This window comes from Phyllobates terribilis, unplaced genomic scaffold (genome assembly GCF_046119375.1).
Source record: "Phyllobates terribilis strain yellow unplaced genomic scaffold, ASM4611937v1 Scaffold_8__6_contigs__length_399053987, whole genome shotgun sequence".
Classification (NCBI taxonomy): Eukaryota; Metazoa; Chordata; class Amphibia; order Anura; family Dendrobatidae; genus Phyllobates; species Phyllobates terribilis.
In genome coordinates, this window is record NW_027362768.1 from 172,794,091 (window position 1) to 172,815,978 (window position 21,888).

Below are 21,888 nucleotides of genomic sequence, written 5' to 3' on the forward strand. Positions count from 1 at the left end.
CCATTCACAATAGGTGATGTCACAGCGCACCTCCTCCCTCTTCTTGCACAATGAGATCTGCACAGGTCACAGAGCATGCCACGCTACTCTCCCAGTCTGTTGTTTCTATGTGGCTGCCATGCAGTTAATCTCTATACTCTGGTAATAGGAGCTGATCATCGAGTCAATGCCGTCACATCACCGGCTCTTACATCTACACAATGTGACTGACACTGTGGATTTTCATAAGGCCTTTATTACATCAAGACTACAAATGTATCAGTGGAAGATTAAAATAATGTCCCTGTTTGCCTCCATCTATTGCTAAATTATAGTTTAAGACAGAGCTTCTTCAGAAACAGGGATTTATACGGCCCCAGATGACGATTCCCGCTCCTCGGATTGGCGTTTTGTGGGATTATGGTGCGTGATACGGATAAGATTTGACCTTTTTAGTAATCTGTAATGGACGGATCCGAGAAATCTAATCTTGTGTCAGAGTCGGGGGAACAGTAACGGGGACGATCTGACAAATGTACAATATATGACAGACATAAGATGCAAACAGGGTGTAATGGGAGGTGAGATCTCATCAGCTAAGACAGTAACTCCTTATTATCCACCTGTCTAGAAGAGGCAGGAAATAAGACCTTAGCTTAAAGGTATTTTTCAGTAAGTAGAAGTCTTGAGTAGTCATGCAAATTTTTAGGACTTTCTTAGTTACTTCTGCTACTGGGCAAGCTGGGTAAATCTGCTACTAGGAAAGCTGGGAAATCTACTGGAAAAGATGGGTACATGCACTGGGAAAAGCTGGGTACATCTGCTACAGGGAAAGCTGGGTACATGCACTGGGAAAAGCTGGGTACATCTGCTAGAGGGAAAGCTGAGTACATCTGCTACAGGGAAAGCTGGGTACATCTGCTAGAGGGAAAGCTGAGTACATCTGCTACAGGGAAAGCTGGGTACATGCACTGGGAAAAGCTGGGTACATCTGCTACAGGGAAAGCTGGGTACATCTACTGGGAAAATCTACTGGAGAAGCTAGGGACATCTGCTACTGGGAAAGCTGAGTACATCTGCTACAGGGAAAGCTGAGTACATCTACTGGGAAAATCTACTGGAGAAGCTAGGGACATCTGCTACTGGGAAAGCTGAGTACATCAGCTACTGGGAAAGCTGAGTACATCTGCTACAGGGAAAGCTGGGTACATCTGCTACATCTGCTACAGGGAAAGCTGGGTACATCTGCTACAGGGAAAGCTGGGGACATCTGCTACATCTGCTACAGGGAAAGCTGGGTACATCTGCTACTGGGAAAGCTGGGGACATCTGCTACTGGGAAAGCTGGGGACATCTGCTACTGGGAAAGCAGGGCACATATTGTTCTTTGTAACTGAGGTCCTTCAGCTGTACCAGGTTCCTGCATGGAATATCTTCCTACTTATGCAGCAATATGAGACAGCAGCTCATATATCACTTGACAATTAAGTAGCTTTGTGATTCAGAAAAGATGGGTGACAACTATTACTTAGATATTTGCAATTCCAGCTTTCCCATGAGCAGATGTAATTAAAAAATCTGTACTTATTAGTTATTGTCACTACACAAGCAAGCAGCATGGACATTCAGGAGATTATTATTATGGCACACCCCATTACTGCTATATGGCTCTGTTCACATGGGTCAGATTTGACTCCGGTCACCAATATCCATGTCAGATGTCAATGTGATGACAATCCTTTGAGTTTGCACAACTCATTTACATTCAACTAAACAAATCCATGCAGATTTGTGGTTCTGCTGCAGAAAAGAAAACCTAAAGACTTGTACAGGTGCAGGAAGAAGTGACTTCATTGCTTAAGCATTGGATTAATCACAATCACATTCTGAGCCATGTGCACCAAGAACATCAAATGTATAAGCGTGTTCTATAGAACAGTAATATACGTCAAATTGCATAAAATTCAATGTTTGCACATATCTTAGGGTAAGTTCACATGGTGCATAATTGCTGCAGTTTATCTGCAGGAAAAAATCCATGTGTTGAATGTAGATTTTGCAGCAGTTTAAACCCTTTTCCTTTGCAAACTGTGAATTTTGGCACTGATTGTGAAAGAAGAATTGACATGCTGCTGATTTTAAAATCTTGCGCCGAAGGTCAATTGAAGCTCAAATATTTTCAACAAAGCTTGGATGAGTTTTGTTGGTTGAGTTTAGCTGGTAATGTAATATGTTGCGGATATTCTGCACCCAAATCTGCACGGAAACGTGTGAACTCACCCTTAGTGTGCACGGAGTGCTGATATACCGGTTTATCTACACCTTGGAAATAGACAAATTGTGAGTCTAAGACTTGATCTCTGGTGCCTCTTATTGGGAGAAGTTGCAATCTTAAAAGTCAATATTGACCCCTTAATGAGCCTTGCCGCGTGACTTAGGATAATAAGCCAAACTAGATACTCTATTTGGAGCCAAGTGTTTCAGGGTGTTCGCCCCTCAGAAGGAAATCAGATTTAGCTGAGTGAGAGGCCTAGTACTTAAAGGGTTTGTCCAGACTTGTGAATCCTCACATTGCGTACAGTGCACGCCATCAAGATTCTGCTGTGCTGGTACAGGGAGTGGGCAGTCATGTTGCAGCAAGTATGCGATTTACATACATCTGGTCACATTCCAACTAGACATGTCTGATGTTGCTTAATTCACTTGTATTGAGAGAGGCTGCACACGTCTAGTTGGCATGTGACTACTTGCAGTCATGCGCTCGCTGGCAATGGAGAATCCTGAAAGCCCCTGTATCCAACATACCTAAGAGCTGGCTGACTTCACAGAACTCATTGACATTGTGTGATATTTACTCGTCATTTTCCAGGGGTAATGTTTCTTTCCCGTTTTGCACCATTTTGTAATAATTGTCTATTTTTGACAATAAGGCTTTTTTGTGCAGCTCCGCTGTCAGGTGACTGATAGGACGATACCTGGATCTGACAGATGACAATTCTCGGTGCAGACAACACGTTCCTCGCACCTAAAACCGTTATTAAAATTCTCCGCGCCGCCCCCTCCCCCGCACGTCGCTGTTTGTCATATAATTACATTAAATACACTGATTAGACAATACAATATCCGCTCCGCGAGCAAAGACTCCACGAATACATTAAGTCAGGAGGATGAGATTAAGAGTTCTCCGTTCTGGGTTCGGGTGACCTTTTATAATGCACCAGGCATAAATCTGCATTGTCACCACTTTTGAGGAGCTGTGCACCGTCCCCTGCTGAATACATAATGAGAAGTGTATGGATCTCCCTGAAATCCGCGGCACCAGACAGGCCACAGTTTATAGGCTTCACATATATATATGTATATATACACACATGCGGGATAAAAGGTTAGTTTAACCTTTTAAAATCCAGACAAACACTATCATATTTCTCTGCACCAGGACCCTACATTTATTGCATGGGGCAGTATTTATGTTAAAGGTTTATACCCAAGATAGTAAGTCATCCCCTACGTTCTGACTGCCCCTTGTGATCCTGAGATTGAGGTTTTGCAACCCGTGAACTGCTCTCTGCAGAGCCCTGTCTTGAATGGCGCAGATATGCACATGCTCGTCGTCCTCCTCCCCATTCATTGTCTACAGGACTGATGGAAATAACAGAGCGCTGCATTCCCCAGTCCCACAGACAATGACTGGAGTGAGGGAGGTCGACTATGTGCATCTCCGCGCCATTCGAGACTGGGCTCTGTAGAAAGGGGTTTTAGGATTGCTGGCATTACCATTCTCTGACTGTAGGGGGCGGCACGACTCTTCTGCACAGTATAGGCGAGTTCAGAATCAGTGAAGGAGGAGGAGGAGGTAAATCTTATGGGATAAAGGGATTATACAGGCACTATATTATTATGGGTAGTGTATGACACTCTTTGTGCACGGTTTGGCGCTATTTCTGTAGACACAATATGATACTAGAATCATTTATTAACACAAATCTCTCCCCCGTCCTTACAGTTGTTGCAATGTATCAGTCTGGGGCACAGAGGATTGTCCAGACAGGATACAGCCCTCAGCTGTGAGAAGTATTGAGTCTTTATAGGTTTCTCCATAGTGCCACCTATTACAGGTATTATCCTTAAAGTCAATGTGCATCCCTCTATTAGGGATATTAGTGAAGTCAGACACCCCTCCATGGACACCTCTTTGGATACCTGTCATGGTGCAAACAGGACTATGCGGCTGGATGAGGACTGCAGCTGTGGGGAGGAGGGAGGACTCTTCTTAATGGGCTATTCTGGACCTTTTACCTGTCTATTATGACGTATTCTTCATTGTTAGATCAGCTTGTTTCCTTTTCAATACTTTGACCAGTGAAATGGAGCGGGTGGTCGCCATTGTAAACCTACCGCACTGACGCAGAAGCCGAGCTCCGTTCTGCTCTCAATCATCGGGGCCATAGACCTAGAATGGAGCAGAAAAGTGAATACTGGAGCTGGTGCAAATCAATTCATAGGATCCAGTCCGTCGGCCACGACCAATTTGCACCATTAGCCTTTTATGGAGACCAGCTGAGTATGGAATATTACTTGCAATGATCCATGGGAAAAAACATGCAAAGTAGCTCTTAACCAGAAGGAAAGTCTCTCTAGTGCTAGATACTGGAGGTGACCGTCCTGTGCTAGTGAAAGGGTCAGACACTGATGAACAGGGTAGCGGGCTCTTGCTGGCTCTAGTGAGTATTCTTTCCTTCCAGGAGAGAGCTAATTTGCATATTTTTCCCATGGAGCTTTGCCAATAAGACTCCGTACTCCTTCAGCCTCTATAAGGGGATCTGAGAATGTTCCGATTCACTGACAGCGAGCAAAAATGTCAAAGTGATGAGAAACTGAGACACAAAATAAATTCTAAACATGGGCAGCACGGTGGCTCAGTGGTTAGTATTGTACATGGTGGCTCAGTGGTTAGCACTGCAGCCTTGCAACTCTGGGGTCCTGGGTTCAAATCCCACCAAGAACAACATCTGCAAGGAGTTTGTATGGTCTCCCCCGTGTTTCTATGGGTTTCCTCCGGGTTCTCCGGTCTCTTCCCACATTCCAAAGACATCCTGATAGGGAATGTAGATTGTGAGCCCCATTGGGGACAGCGATGATAATGTATGTAAAGCCCTGTGGAATATGTTGGCGCTATATAAAAATAAAGATTATTATTATTGCAGAATGTTTCATTACAGAATGATTACGTTTTATTTATATCCATAAACCTGAACCTGAGCACAATATTCCGAATACAAAAGCCAATGTTCTTTTATTAAAGGGGAATCACCATTTTACAAGATCTGCTCACTCGCTATGTGGCTGCTGAGCGCTGTACTCGCTTTTTCTGCCAACCCCATGGAGAATGAATGGAGTGGCGGTCGAGTGTGTGCGCTGCCCATTCATGCACGGGGGGGTTTAAAGTCCCCCATTATGCTGATCGGTGCCAGTCCCCATAGTCAGACCTCCACCAATCAATACATAATGGTTGCATGCAGTTTTCCCCAAATGTCCAATAAAAGGGGAAATATCACTTCAAAATCATTCAGGGGACTGGGAAGGCTGCACCGCGACCCCCCTGTAAGCTGTCATGGAGGCCATATTGGTCATCAACCAAATTTGCCCCCCCCAAACAAGATAAAAGAGATGTATAGATAGACCATGAGGGGGCCGCATAGCAAATGCCCCCGCTGCCATTTTGATGATTTTTTTGCCCCCATGAGATAAACAGCAGACCTTTCCCTGTCTGAGCTGGGCCCCCTCATCTCAGGGGCCCCATGCCATTGGTTGCAGAGCGCAGCTGCATTTATCCATTTCCATTATATCAGGCAGATTTGTGAGTTGCCATAAAAAAGGGCATAAAGTTCCCCCTCCATGAAGCATCAAGGAGCGGTTGCATAAAATGCAGGTATTGTGCGCGGTCATGAGACGACACTTCGGGGATGGATCATAAGAAAGTGGTAAACCGCCCCTTCACACGCTGCAATGTCCTATAAGGCGAAGGAGCAGATGTACCGGTGTCTCTGGCTGCAGCCGCTCATCTGCCATTCTCTCCTTCTCCCGACGAGGACGCAATTGTCTGATTCCCGAAAAACAGATTCAGTCTTTTTAAAGTTACTAAAACTCCTAGTTTGGCCGTTCATCCACCGCCAGCTGGAGGGATCCCCCACCCGTCTGAGCCCTAAAATAGAGACAGGCATAGATTTATATATCTGTATCACTAAATCTTGGGTTTTACAAAATTAAGAAAGCATGACCACACCTGTCAGCCATGGAATGAAGCTGCAATATCACACACAACCTGAGGATAGGGTTGGCGCTGTTTGTGACAGGAAGCAGCCATAGTTTTTTAAGGGCAAGTGCAGACGAACGTATTATCGGTCCAAGTGCGTTTTGACAAAACATCGGATAGCACCCGGACCAATGTTATTCTTTGGGGCAACGCACATCTCTGAATCACAGCATGCCCGAGTGTGGTCTGATATTTGGATCGCACTCAGCCATGCAAGTCAATTAGTGCGTTGAAATCATCGGACTGCACTTGGGTGACAAATGAGATTTCCATGCATTGACACAATGGAGAAGATGGAGAAATTTTGTTCTCCATCTTCCCCTCAGTGTGCTCCGATTCTCTCATCCAAAAAAATTGGATAACACTAAGCTGACAGTGTGATCAGAGTTTGATCAGAGTGTTATTTGTATAATCATCCCGATTCTCTACGGCTGTCTGCACCTGCCTACAAATCGGACTGCACTCAGATGTTATCCGGGTGCAGTCCGATGATTTCAGCACACTCATTGATTTGCATGGTTGAGTGAGATCCGAATATCTGATCAAACTTGGACATGTAGCGATTCTTTCCTTTGTCCGGACATGTGTGCGGCCCCAGAAGATAACATTGGTCCGAGTGCAATCTGATGCTTTGTCGAACCGCACTCGGACCGATAATCCGGCCGTCAGCATGAGCCCTGACTCTGTACAATCTCGTTATTATTATCAGCCTTACCGATCCAAAATGGCTTTTTGTTGGCAAACTTCCAGAGCCACCTCATGTCTGCTTCCGACTGCACGCTGGTTATGTGGCTGCCTTCTCTAGAAATGTATAAAAGCAAAGCATTAGACTTCCCGCATAACACATAATGTCATGTAAGCGCTAAGCACGCCCTTTGTCATATGCACTAATGCAATCACGTGATTGGACGGGTCACTGCTTGCTGCAAAATCAACCTCCTACTCCTGTCTGTGCTGCTGGGAGCCCGGCTCCTTCCACTATGTCTCCGCTTAGAGCTTCCACTTCAGACTTCCCAGGCTTGTAGAAGAGGAAAGTCTGCACCGTGCCTCATAATGGACACACATCGATAGTACTAGTTTTCCCTATGCAGAAGGTTTCAGGGTCCCAGAGGTCCCGCCAACTGATGGGACCATTCAGCATTGGTGGAAAGGGTAAAGGGATCACCCAGAAATATGCTGGTCATGGTGGAGTGGGGACTATTCCAAGGTTTGCTACAGGGTCCAGTGGTGACTTGTTCTGCCAGAAGACCCAGGATGGCGCCCAGCGTTCATGAATCTACTTAGGACCCTAATGTAAATGATCCGGTCAGTGCCCCCCACAAGCTCAGCGCACTCCTCTGGAACATCTTACGTTTGTGCACAGCGGCGCTCGGCGTCCTCCCAGGTGGATTTCTGGCGAGTGTGAAGGTGATAGCAGCGTTTGTGGTGCAGACTCCACCCCACAGGACATATTCTTGGCTTCTTATCCTATGAGACAGTTAGAGGGATTAATTAATCATAGTGATAAATGTAATGTAAGAAATTCAGAGACATAATCAGATTTATCGTGTTCTGCTCCCGCAGTAACGTCAGTCTGAAAACGATCATCTAATGGGAGAAGATGCAGCGACACCCACCAGATACAATGTCACGCTGACCCTCCGCGCACAATGAGGGTTATTACACAGGCAGGTGTCACATCACGTGGAGCAATGAGGAGATGCATGGTCCAATATACAGCTTCTATGGGGCTCAAAAGAAGGGGATCCCAGATATATATACAGTACAGATCAAAAGTTTGGACACACCTTCTCATTTAAAGATTTTTCTGTATTTTCATGACTTTGAGAATTGTACATTCACACTGAAGGCATCAAAACTATGAATTAACACATGTGGAATTATATACTTAACAAAAAAGTGTGAAACAACTGAAAATATGTCTTATATTCTAGGTTCTTCAAAGTAGCCACCTTTTGCTTTGATGACTGCTTTGCACACTCTTGGCATTCTCTTGATGAGCTTCAAGAGGTAGTCACCGGAAATGGTCTTCCAACAATCTTGAAGGAGTTCCCAGAGATGCTTAGCACTTGTTGGCTCTTTTGCCTTCACTCTGCGGTCCAGCTCACCCCAAACCATCTCGATTGGGTTCAGGTCTGGTGACTGTGGAGGCCAGGTCATCTGGCGTAGCACCCCATCACTCTCCTTCTTGGTCAAATAGCCCTTACACAGCCTGGAGGTGTGTTTGGGGTCATTGTCCTGTTGAAAAATAAATGCTAACTAAACGCAAACCGGATGGAATAGCATGCCGCTGCAAGATGCTGTGGTAGCCATGCTGGTTCAGTATGCCTTCAATTTTGAATAAATCCCAAACAGTGTCACCAGCAAAGCACCCCCACACCATCACACCTCCTCCTCCATGCTTCACGGTGGGAACCAGGCATGTAGAGTCCATCCGTTCACCTTTTCTGCGTCGCACAAAAACACGGTGGTTGGAACCAAAGATCTCAAATTTGGACTCATCAGACCAAAGCACAGATTTCCACTGGTCTAATGTCCATTCATTGTGTTCTTTAGCCCAAACAAGTCTCTTCTGCTTGTTGCCTGTCCTTAGCAGTGGTTTCCTAGCAGCTATTTTACCATGGATAAACTTATCCTCAGAAGCAGAGGTGACTCTTGGTCTTCCTTTCCTGGGGTGGTCCTCATGTGAGCCAGTTTCTTTGTAGTGCTTGATGGTTTTTGCAACTGCACTTGGGGACACTTTCAAAGTTTGCCCAATTTTTCGGACTGACTGACCTTCATTTCTTAAAGTAATGATGGTAACTGGTTTTTCTTTACTTAGCTGCTTTTTTCTTGCCATAATACAAATTCTAACAGTCTATTCAGTAGGACCATCAGCTGTGTATCCACCAGATTTCTGCACAACACAACTGATGGTCCCAACCCCATTTATAAGGCAAGAAATCCCACTTATTAAACCTGACAGGGCACACCTGTGAAGTGAAAACCATTTCCGGTGACTACCTCTTGAAGCTCATCAAGAGAATGCCAAGAGTGTGCAAAGCAGTCATCAAAGCAAAAGGTGGCTACTTTGAAGAACCTAGAATATAAGACATATTTTCAGTTGTTTCACACTTTTTTGTTAAGTATATAATTCCACATGTGTTAATTCATAGTTTTGATGCCTTCAGTGTGAATGTACAATTTTCAAAGTCATGAAAATACAGAAAAATCTTTAAATGAGAAGGTGTGTCCAAAGTTTTGGTCTGTACTGTATATATATATATATATATATATATATATATATATATATATATATATATATATATATGCAAGTGTCTGGAGCCAACAGGACATACCCAGATTTGGGAAACTATTCAGGGAGGTTGGTGGCATGTATGACGCAGATATACAGTGGGTACGGAAAGTATTCAGACCCCTTAAAAATTTTCACTCTTTGTTTCATTGCAGCCATTTGGTAAATTCTAAAAAGTTAATTTTTTTTCTCATTAAAGTACACTCTGCACCCCATCTTGACTGAAAAAAAACCCAGAAATGTAGAAATTTTTGCAAATTTATTAAAAAAGAAAAACTGAAATATCACATGGTCATAAGTAGTCAGACCCTTTTCTCAGACACTCATGTTTAAGTCACATGCTGTCCATTTCCTTGTGATCCTCCTTGAGATGGTTCTACTCCTCCATTGGAGTCCAGCTGTGTTTAATTAAACTGATAGCACTTGATTTGGAAAGGCACACACCTGTCTATATAAGCGCTCACAGCTCACAGTGCATGTCAGACCAAATGAGAATCATGAGCTCAAAGGAACTGCCCAAGGAGCTCAGAGACAGAATTGTGGCAAGGCACAGATCTGGCCAAGGTTACAAAAGAATTTCTGCATTACTCAAGGTTCCTAAGAGCACAGTGGCCTCCATAATCCTTAAATGGAAGAAGTTTGGGACCACCAGAAGTCTTCCTAGACCTGGCCGTCCAGCCAAACTGAGCAATCGTGGGAGAAGATCCTTGGTGAGAAAGGTAAAGAAGAACCCCAAGATCACTGTGGCTGAGCTCCAGAGATGCAGTAGGTAGACGGGAGAAAGTTCCACACAGTCAACTATCACTGCAGCCCTCCACCAGTCGGGCCTTTATGGCAGAGTGGCCTGACGGAAGCCTCTCCTCAGTGCAAGACATATGAAAGCCCGCCTAGAGTTTGCTCAAAACACATGAAGGACTCTCAGACTATGAGAAATAAGATTCTGTGGTCTGATGAGACGAAGATAGAACTTTTTGGTGATAACTCTAAGCGGTATGTGTGGAGAAAACCAGGCACTGCTCATCAACTGACCAATACAATCCCAACAGTGAAACATGGTGGTGGCAGCATCATGCTATGGGGGTGATTTTCAGCTGCAGGGACAGGACGACTGGTTGCAATTGAAGGAAACATGAATGCGGCCAAGTACAGAGATATCCTGGATGAAAACCTCTTCTAGAGTGCTCTGGACCCCAGACTTGGCTGAAGGTTCACCTTCCAACAAGACAATGACCCTAAGCACACCGCTAAAATAACAAAGGAGTGGCTTCAGAACAACTCTGTGACCATTCTTGACTGGCCCAGCCAGAGCCCTGACCTAAACCCAATTGAGCATCTCTGGAGAGACCTGAAAATGGCCGTCCACCAACGCTCACCATCCAACCTGACAAAACTGGAGAGGATCTGCAAGGAAGAATGGCAGAGGATCCCCAAATCCAGGTGTGAAAAACTTGTTGCATCATTCCCAAGAAGACTCATGGCTGTACTAGCTCAAAAGGGTGCTTCTACTCAATACTGAGCAAAGGGTCCGAATAATTATGACCATGTGATATTTCAGTTTTTCTTTTTTAATAAATTTGCAAAAATTTCTACATTTCTGTTTTTTTCAGTGAAGATGGGGTGCAGAGTGGACTTTAATGAGAAAAAAAATGAACTTTTTAGAATTTACCAAATGGCTGCAATGAGACAAAGAGTGAAAAATTTAAAGGGGTCTGAATAATTTCCGTATACTTCTGTATGATGAAGTATAATGGTGGAGCAGGGAGCCATTATCTTCCCTCTGCCCCGTCTAAGGCGCTGTACAGCAGGCACAATGAGGTCACTAGATTGCACCTGTTGTGCAGAGACACACGCGGCACAGACCAAAGCGCACCTGTTCTGCAGTCCTGCTCCACTCATTGTGGGAATTTGGTTAGGAGAGTGAAATATTTTTTAATAGCCAATGCACTATTCTGAGTGTGCGAGGGGCACCTGGTGGCATCAAACTCTTGGGCCATTAAATTGTGTGTGTGTGTGAGGGGGGCACTGTGAGGACATTATACTGTGTGTGGAAAGCACCTTGGTACATTATATGCAGCAGAATGCAATGTAGGGGCCACTGCAGGGACATCATACAGTGATTAGGGCACTGTGAAGGCATCATACTGTGGGGGAGGGTACTGTGTGTGTGTCAGTGTGTGAGGAGCACTGTGAGCTAATCATACTGTGTGGGGGAGGGCACGGGGCAGGTATGCTATGAGAGGCACTGTAAGGGTATCATTCTGTGTGGAGTAGTGGGAGGGCATCTTACTATGTCTGTGGAGGGCATCTTAGGGGCATCATACTTGTGTAAATGGGTATCACTGAATGAGGGGCACTGTGAAGACATCATAGTGTGTGGGGGAGGGCACTGTGCGGGTATTATGCTGTTAGAAGGGCACTGTGAGTTTATCATACTGTATGAGAGTACTGCGGGGGAATAATCCTACTGTATGAGGAGGCTGCGGGGGTATTATACTGTATGCGGGGTCTGTGGGGGGTATTATACTGTATAAGGTGTGTGTGAGGGTATTATACTCTATGAGGGAGCTGTGAGGGTATCATACTGTATGAGGGGGATGTGGGGGAATCATACTGTATGAGGGGGCTGTGAAGGTATTATACTGTATGAGGGGGCTGTGGGGGAATCATACTCTATGAGGGGGCTGTGGAGGTATCATTCTGTATGAGGGAGCTGTGGGGGAATCATACTGTATGAGGGGGGATTTGTACTGTATGAGGGGTGTGTGAGGGTATTATACTGTATGAAGGGGCTGTGGGGAAATCATATTGTATGAGGGGGTATTATACTGTATGAGGGGTGTGTGAGGGTATTATACTGTATGAGGGGGCTGTGGGGAAATCATATTGTATGAAGGTGCTGTGGGGAAATCATACTGTATGAAGGGGTTGTGGGGGAATCATACTCTATGAGGGGGCTGTGGGGGAATCATACTGTGTCTGTGGGAGGCATCTTTGTGGTATCATACTATATGGAAGGGCATTGTGGGACTGGTATTCTGCGTAGGGAGGCATCATACTGTACTGGGACCAAGAAAGGAAGATCATACTGTAATATATGACCCTCGTTCCTGTCTTTCAGTTGGGAGGTAGATATGTTGGATATAACCCCACACTGGACTTCCTACAAGCGCTGCCTCTCCTAGTTGTGCTTGTGCAGGGCAGGAGCAAGGCTGGAAACAACTGTAACAAGTCCTCAACTGCAGGACATGCACTAGAGTGGTCTTATTTAATGACAGCAATCAGAGGTCTTACAGGTTGGGAAGCTGCAGACCATTTTAGTGCAGAATGAAAAACCCTTATTTACATTTGGAAATGCCCCTTAATATGTCCTAAAATATCAGATAATATGAGCAAAAAAAAAAGTAATTTGTTGCATTTCCTGTGCAGTTACCTTCTTTGTAGCATTATTTGTCTGGCGCCCTGAATCCACTGAGGCCGAATCCTGCAGGGGGCGCTCGTCACCATGAATGGAGAGGTTAAGGGGTGCTCCGACCAGCCAGACGTCTCCTCTCCTCTGGGTCTGTTGTGCTCCATGTGATGTCGCCCCTTGAAACTAGGATATAGATGAGATACACTGTAGTCCATTATTTTGTTCCCCACATGACGGCGCCCCCCCCGGCCTCCTGACTATGCAGGAAATTGCAGCACAGCCCTATAAAAGTGAATAGAGCCAGCTGGATAGTCACTAGGGCTGCTGTGCAGAAAAACAAGGTGAAGGGACCACAAGCAATAATTTGAGCTTTAGTCTCAGGAATGGGGGGGTCCTAGATTTCAGACCCCAACAAATCGTGAAGTGATGGCACATCCAAGTAGATGCAAATACATCTCTAGAACAGACCGTTGATTATCACCAGGGAAATTTATAATATCCCCTTAAAGGGTTTGTCCAGAATTTGAAAAACATGTCTGTTTCATGTCCATTGGGGACAATATTCTTTTTTTTTTTTTTTTTTTACTTAAATACCTGTATTTTGGGCTAAATATATATTTTTTGCAATTGAGTTTCATTAAAATTTTTGCACTATTTATCTTCTATAGCATCTGAGTTGCACTGGCTATTGGTGGCTGCAGAATGAGTTAACTGAGAATCCATCAGTAACTCTTTTATCTGTCTATTTCTGAGCTCTTCTCAACTGATTTGTGTCCACAGACGACATCAAAGCGAAACTGCGGGGAAGCAAAGAGCCTGATAGAGCCAAACAATGCAGAATTTTTCTTGAAAGCCAATTGCAAAAATGATTTTTATAAAAAAAAAAAAAAAAAAATTGTCCTTGCAGCTCAACACCAACAATGGAGATGCAAACCCAGTTGTAACCTGCTCTATTTCTAGACAAAAGCAGCCATGTTTTTCTAATCCTGGACAATCCCTTTAAGAGTAGTAATTTTTTTTTTCTTTTTTGAATTTACTTTAAAAACTGTTGCAGACGATCCTCGGTGGCCGTAACTCCGGATGTAGGATGATGAGACTTGAAAAAGCTTCATCATCCTTAATATTGAATTATTGAGACCTAAATATGCTTTTTACCAAGCCCTCAATAAGGGTCTTAATCTCATCACAGGAGTCGTGTCATCTTCATCAGACTGCGCTAATTAAATAGCCGACCGAGGACCCAGCGCTCTTAAGAGGGAATGTCAACGGCAAGCTCAATTTATTTTAACCACTTACCAAACCTGAAGCAGCTTAATTAGATAATTAGATTTGTGCAATAATCCATATAAGTTTTTCATTTGCTGGGAAGAACACTATCAATTAAGAATGACTTATACCTTCTCATTTCTTCCTACTGTCGTTAATGCAGAAAGTGAAATTAACGTACGAGGATGCCGTTCCCAGTGAGCCGCCTCTGTGGTCCGGGCCGGTGGTAATCCAGCTCGCTGCCGCCAGGGTGGGCAACATGGCTCCTGGCGCGGTCAGACGTGTGGGGGTTGGGCAGTAAGATCTGGGTGATCTTAGGAGACGTGGCCAGTCTTCCTTCACTTCCTCCCCTGGAGCTGCTGACAATCGCATGGTATAAGATCTCTCCAGATCTGGGATTTTGGTTCCGACATTGACCTATATAAGTGAATACATATATTTTAGAAAGATGATCAAAAAGATTTGCACGACCCCGCAGTCCAGTGGTCACATTGGTAGTCCAAGTCTGTGGAACAGGAGCCCTGTGAACCTCTTCCTACCTGTCGGTATCCCCAGCTCTGCAGGAATACTATACACTTGCTCTTGATTCCTCCATGGATTGCATTTTTAAAGAAAACTGTGTAATACCTTTCTTCTCCTGCGGGGGCAGTGCAGTATAAATGAAGACTTGCTCTCAGTTCCTCCACAGATTGCAGCAGATCACTGGAGGTCTCGGTAAAAAGATACTCTGTTTTCAGCTTTTAACTGGGGGACCAAAATGTGGCAGCCACTATCTTTTATATTGGAAGGAAATTAATTAAAGGGATTGTCCAGAATGTGGCAGCCACTATATTTATTAGTGGAAGGAAATACGTGTCTGTCCTTTATCCCACTGCATAGCTTTATGGTCTTATAAGTGCATAATTAAAAGGGTTCAGACTTAGAAAAACATGGTTGCTTTCACCGAAAATCAGTGCCACCCCTGTCTACAAGTTGTATCTGGTAACCAGCTCCATTGACGTAAATGGTGAGAGCTGCAATACACCATACAACCTGTAGGGAGGGGTGGTGTGTGATGCTTTTCTAATTCTTGATAACCCCTGCTGGGTTGTCATTAAACAGCAGCATCATCAAACAATCCCAACGGATTAAAGAAGAACCTATCTAAAGAATTGCGATCCAAAAAGGTCGGATCCGGCACGTAGTAAACATCTCGCTCTTTATTGAGTTTCCATTAAAACTATTATAAAATGTTTCCTTTCATGCTCGGTCTGTCCAAAGAACCACAAGTCTCAGGAGAAGCATTACTGGTTGATACGTTTCCTGAACCTAGATGGTTCTTACTGATACTGGTTTTGAAGAAGTCAGGTTCAAGAAGTGTCAACCAGTAACGCTTCTCCTGGGACTTGTGGTTCTTTTGGACAGAATGTGCATGAAATGGAACATTTTATAATGCTTGTAAATTATACTTAATAAAATGGAAGATTTTTACTATATGTGCCGGATCTGACCTTTTTGCATTGCATCTTGTTTTGTGGTTTGGGGATCGGGTGCATGGACAGCACAGGTGAGAGGACTATATGGATATTTCTAAAACATTGGGCTTTTCATACGCCTGCAGCCATGCTGAGGGAACATAGCGGTCTGTCCAGAGGGCATACATCCCTGACAGTAATCCTGTTAACTGCATTCAAAAAAGAAGAAGGTGACTACAAAAGTAGGAGGTTCTCACATAGGGAACAGGGATGGGGTTTAATATGACCCTTTATTTGGGATTCAGTTGTTAGGAGGTCCGGACACAGCCCTATTCACATCTGCTTCGTTCCTCAGGGGTGTACTCAGTATAGAGTAGACACTGTCCCAAAAATCAAAATAGCCAGTGAACTCCTGTGGACTATCAGCCTGCTAGCGGGCAGCAGAGTGGTCTTCACCAGTATGGGGGCACCTGCAAAGTGTAATACCTGACGCCCTTCACTTTTTTTCAAAAGATAAGTGCAGGTTTAAAAGAAGCCATTGATGTAATGCTCCTTTATCAGAGCAGTTCCCCTTGATATCTATCCTCCCTATAATCAATCATAATGAAAAATCAGGACGATGCCGCTGTTATCACAATTGTCCACTAGGTGTCACTCTTGACCCAAATTCTGGCCTATAGGAATAAACCAAAAGTGTCTGTAAAAAGTTATAAGAACGTACTATGAGAAATGGGAAAACCTAAACCTGTGCTGTGCGGGCGACCATTGTCCAGTCTGTGTAAACCAGCACATCACCGGCAGAGCAAATATCTGGCAAAATAGTTATAGAGCCTGGGTTACAATGAGAACACTTCTTGTCACTGTATTTAGGCACGTAAGTGTTATTTATCATAGGGAAATCTGGCTTCATAGCCTCCAATCAGAACTTAGCTTTTATTCTCTCATAAAAATGCATTTCAAGTGTATTGTTATAAAATTCACCTATAATGTATGAATAATAAGAATATACTGCCATACCACAGGAAGTGTTGTCATATGGACATTAGGATTCACAGCTACCAATCAGATATTTCCTTTTATTTAATCTGTTAGAAGAAAAGATAAAATCAGATGTACTTTGATAGAGCTCAGTGTCCTTATAATAACAAATGAGCTGCCATATCACAAGAAGTGTTGCCATAGGGAGTGATGTAATATTATAACTCTCAGCATTCTCTCGATTGTCAGGGCATGAGGGGAGTAGCAGTTTCACACATTGCTGATCCATGAGATACAGAATAATAATGAGCAGCCTCCGCTATTAACATCAGGTATCAGCCCAGACTGAATACATACAGTACAGACCAAAAGTTTGGACACACCTTCTCATTTGAAGATTTTTCTGTATTTTCTTGACTATGAAAATTGTACATTCACACTGAAGGCATCAAAACTATGAATTACCACATGTGGAATTATATACTTAACAAAAAAGTGTGAAACTACTGAAAATATGTCTTATATTCTAGGTTCTTCAAAGTAGCCACATATTGCTTTGATGACTGCTTTGCACGCTCTTGGCATTCTCTTGATGAGCTTCAAGAGGTAGTCACCGGAAATGGTCTTCCAACAATCTTGAAGGAGTTCCCAGAGATGCTTAGCACTTGTTGGCCCTTTTGCCTTCACTCTGCGGTCCAGCTCACCCCAAACCATCTCGATTGGGTTCAGGTCTGGTGACTGTGGAGGCCAGGTCATCTGGCGTAGCACCCCATCACTCTCCTTCTTGGTCAAATAGCCCTTACACAGCCTGGAGGTGTGTTTGGGGTCATTGTCCTGTTGAAAAATAAATGATGGTCCAACTAAACGCAAACCGGATGGAATAGCATGCCGCTGCAAGATACTGTGGCAGCCACGCTGGTTCAGTATGCCTTCAATTTTGAATAAATCCCCAACAGTGTCACCAGCAAAGCACCCCCACACCATCACACCTCCTCCTCCATGCTTCACGGTGGGAACCAGACATGTAGAGTCCATCCGTTCACCTTTTCTGCGTCGCACAAAGACACGGTGGTTGGAACCAAAGATCTCAAATTTGGACTCATCAGAGCAAAGCACAGATTTCCACTGGTCTAATGTCCATTCCTTGTGTTCTTTAGCCCAAACAAGTCTCTTCTGCTTGTTGCCTGTCCTTAGCAGTGGTTTCCTAGCAGCTATTTTACCATGAAGGCCTGCTGCACAAAGTCTCCTCTTAACAGTTGTTGAAGAGATGTGTCTGCTGCTAGAACTCTGTGTGGCATTGACCTGGTCTCTAATCTGAGCTGCTGTTAACCTGCGATTTCTGAGGCTGGTGACTCGGATAAACTTATCCTCAGAAGCAGAGGTCACTCTTGGTCTTCCTTTCCTGGGGCGGTCCTCATGTGAGCCAGTTCCTTTGTAGCGCTTGATGGTTTTTGCAACTGCACTTCGGGACACTTTCAAAGTTTTCCCAATTTTTCGCACTGACTGACCTTCATTTCTTAAAATAATGATGGCCACTCGTTTTTCTTGACTTAGCTGCTTTTTTCTTGCCATAATACAAATTCTAATAGTCTATTCAGTAGGACTATCAGCTGTGTATCCACCAGACTTCTACACAACACAACTGATGGTCCCAACCCCATTTATAAGGCAAGAAATCCCACTTATTAAACCTGACAGGGCACACCTGTGAAGTGAAAACCATTTCCGGTGACTACCTCTTGAAGCTCATCAAGAGAATGCCAAGAGTGTGCAAAGCAGTCATCAAAGCAAAAGGTGGCTACTTTGAAGAACCTAGAATATAAGACATATTTTCAGTTGTTTCACACTTTTTTGTTAAGTATATAATTCCACATGTGTTAATTCATAGTTTTGATGCCTTCAGTGTGAATGTACAATTCTCATAGTCAAGAAAATACAGAAAAATCTTTAAATGAGAAGGTGTGTCCAAACTTTTGGTCTATACTGTATATGCAGCCTATAGGGAAGCACCTACATGTAAAGTTTACCTAATCATTGAATCGATCAGTAGATTTCACCCTCACCTTCTCTTGGATCCATTATTTCAATCGTGGCCTCTGTAGTTTTGCCCAGTACGGCGTTCTTGGGTGACCTTAGGATAATTTTTAAGAACTCGTGGCTTTCTTCCAGACCATCGTTCTTCACATAAATATTCCAAGATTTTGTAGAAACGCCTAAAAGAAATTAAGAGAACCAAAATTTATCAAGACAGAAGAGCAGGAATCCCCTATGTCTGTGTGTGCTGTGTATGGGAGACATCATAGCAGCAAGTCTATACCCACCAGCTCAGAGACAACTGAAAAGATAGAAACAGAACCTGCAGAGGGGAAAACTGGTGAAAAATTGCAGAATATGAGTCATCTGATGGCCGGAAATAGTGTTATTCCTCATGTGCACATTCTGAAAAGTCACCTGAAATGAAAAAGTGTTCTTGGTTTGTCTTCTATTTGGACTGCGCCTTTTAAACGAAACAGGGCCCCAGTTAAAATAAAAACAGCAAAACCTCATCTCCTGGACCGGCGCTATTCCAGAAATGACGGTGACACTCCTGCCGGCACTAGAATGGCATTGTTGTTTCAGGCTCGTCGCCAACATCTCTGGGACAACAACGGACCAGGAGATGAGATTTTGCTTTTTTTATTTTCACTGAGGCCCTGTGTTATTTAAGAAGGAGTTGTCCAAGGAGTGCACAACCCCTTTAAAGACACCAAAAAACAACTTAAAGACACCAGAACTCAATGCTTTTTGGGCTAAAGCTAAAGCTCCTTCCCAGACATCATGCTGGATTTATAGTCTTTGGTTGTGTTTTAGGCACACTCACATCCAGTCTAGACAATCGTCTGCGGACTCCAGACTGCTACATCTGACCTGCACAGACACACTGTAGCAAACTATCAGGACAGCAGAGTTGCGGATCTATTTAGTTCATACAGGACTGGAGATCCGTAACAAATTGAATTTGTTCAGAAGTTTTCAATAGTTTTGGATTATGGCAAATCTGAAAATTTTGTGGCAATTTAATTCACACAAATCCAGCAAAATATCAACCAGCCAGGAGACATTTTGCTGTTTTCTTTGAGGACCCACGAAGGGGTTAAAATAATAATATACAGTACAGACCAAAAGTTTGGACACACCTTCTCATTTAAAGATTTTTCTGTATTTTCATGACTATGAAAATTGTACATTCACACTGAAGGCATCAAAACTATGAATTACCACATGTGGAATTATATACTTAACAAAAAAATGTGAAACAACTGAAAATATGTCTTATATTCTAGGTTCTTCAAAGTAGCCACCTTTTGCTTTGATGACTGCTTTGCACACTCTTGGCATTCTCTTGATGAGCTTCAAGAGGTAGTCACCGGAAATGGTCTTCCAACAATCTTGAAGGAGTTCCCAGAGATGCTTAGCACTTGTTGGCCCTTTTGCCTTCACTCTGCGGTCCAGCTCACCCCAAACCATCTCGATTGGGTTCAGGTCTGGTGACTGTGGAGGCCAGGTCATCTGGCGTAGCACCCCATCACTCTCCTTCTTGGTCAAATAGCCCTTACACAGCCTGGAGGTGTGTTTGGGGTCATTGTCCTGTTGAAAAATAAATGATGGTCAAACTAAACGCAAACCGGATGGAATAGCATGCCGCTGCAAGATGCTGTGGTAGCCATGCTGGTTCAGTATGCCTTCAATTTTGAATAAATCCCCAACAGTGTCACCATCAAAGCACCCCCACACCATCACACCTCCTCCTCCATGCTTCACGGTGGGAACCAGGCATGTAGAGTCCATCCGTTCACCTTTTCTGCGTCGCATCAAGACACGGTGGTTGGAACCAAAGATCTCAAATTTGGACTCATCAGACCAAAGCACAGATTTCCACTGGTCTAATGTCCATTCCTTGTGTTCTTTAGCCCAAACAAGTCTCTTCTGCTTGTTGCCTGTCCTTAGCAGTGGTTTCCTAGCAGCTATTTTACCATGAAGGCCTGCTGCACAAAGTCTCCTCTTAACAGTTGTTGTACAGATGTGTCTGCTGCTATAACTCTGTGTGGCATTGACCTGGTCTCTAATCTGAGCTGCTGTTAACCTGTGATTTCTGAGGCTGGTGACTCGGATAAACTTATCCTCAGAAGCAGAGGTGACTCTTGGTCTTCCTTTCCTGGGGCAGTCCTCATGTGAGCCATTTTCTTTGTAGCACTTGATGGTTTTTGCAACTGCACTTGGGGACACTTTCAAAGTTTTCCCAATTTTTCGGACTGACTGACCTTCATTTCTTAAAGTAACGATGACCACTCGTTTTTCTTTACTTAGCTGCTTTTTTCTTGCCATAATACAAATTCTAACAGTCTATTCAGTAGGACTATCAGCTGTGTATCCACCAGACTTCTGCACAACACAACTGATGGTCCCAACCCCATTTATAAGGCAAGAAATCCCACTTATTAAACCTGACAGGGCACACCTGTGAAGTGAAAACCATTTCCGGTGACTACCTCTTGAAGCTCATCAAGAGAATGCCAAGAGTGTGCAAAGCAGTCATCAAAGCAAAAGGTGGCTACTTTGAAGAACCTAGAATATAAGAAATATTTTCAGTTGTTTCACACTTTTTTGTTAAGTATATAATTCCACATGTGTTAATTCATAGTTTTGATGCCTTCAGTGTGAATGTACAATTTTCATAGTCCTGAAAATACAGAAAAATCTTTAAATGAGAAGGTGTGTCCAAACTTTTGGTCTGTACAGTACATTATATCCACCTGTTCTTCTACTGCCTCTACCGCAGCTCCCCAGTCAGTTTCTGGTTCTTCTGGCGCTCCTTTCCGCCCCACTACATCAGCGCCAGAACAACCGAAAATTGACGGTGTCCTAAGGACAGGTGAGTAAAATATTTTTTAATATCCTTTAACCCCTTCGCTGCCCTCTATTTAATATACTTTGGAGCCGAGAAGACCTAATAGCATAAGAAATGTCTTTTCTTGCATTTGGGGTGCTTTCATTTGAGATGGATTTTATTTGGGCCAAATTGAATCTACTGGCCAAAAATTACCAATCCGTTGGCCAAAACCCTCAGCCAAGATGAACCATGAGAAGAAAAACTCGATTAATACGACAGAGACTCCTGTGCATTACCCTGACAGCCCATTGATTTCAGTAT

General features: G+C 43.8%; 1 protein-coding gene across 2 annotated transcripts in view; it reads right to left on the reverse strand.

Annotated features, from left to right (window-relative positions):
- The window catches only part of LOC141157026 (FRAS1-related extracellular matrix protein 1-like), a 264,796-nt gene that overhangs the window by 11,916 nt on the left and 230,992 nt on the right, over positions 1 to 21,888 (reverse strand). Inside the window, exons 30-36 of one of the 2 annotated variants that reach the window (XM_073643738.1) lie at positions 18,761 to 18,910; positions 14,447 to 14,682; positions 13,021 to 13,182; positions 7,647 to 7,762; positions 7,011 to 7,096; positions 6,019 to 6,184; positions 4,279 to 4,432 (exon numbers count right to left, since the gene is read on the reverse strand). In XM_073643738.1, coding sequence (XP_073499839.1) covers positions 4,327 to 4,432; positions 6,019 to 6,184; positions 7,011 to 7,096; positions 7,647 to 7,762; positions 13,021 to 13,182; positions 14,447 to 14,682; positions 18,761 to 18,910 — 1,022 coding nt within the window. In that variant the 3' untranslated portion in view covers positions 4,279 to 4,326. Of the gene's footprint in view, positions 1 to 4,278; positions 4,433 to 6,018; positions 6,185 to 7,010; positions 7,097 to 7,646; positions 7,763 to 13,020; positions 13,183 to 14,446; positions 14,683 to 18,760; positions 18,911 to 21,888 lie in introns of those variants that run through there. The other variant, XM_073643739.1, reaches the window with a different exon arrangement.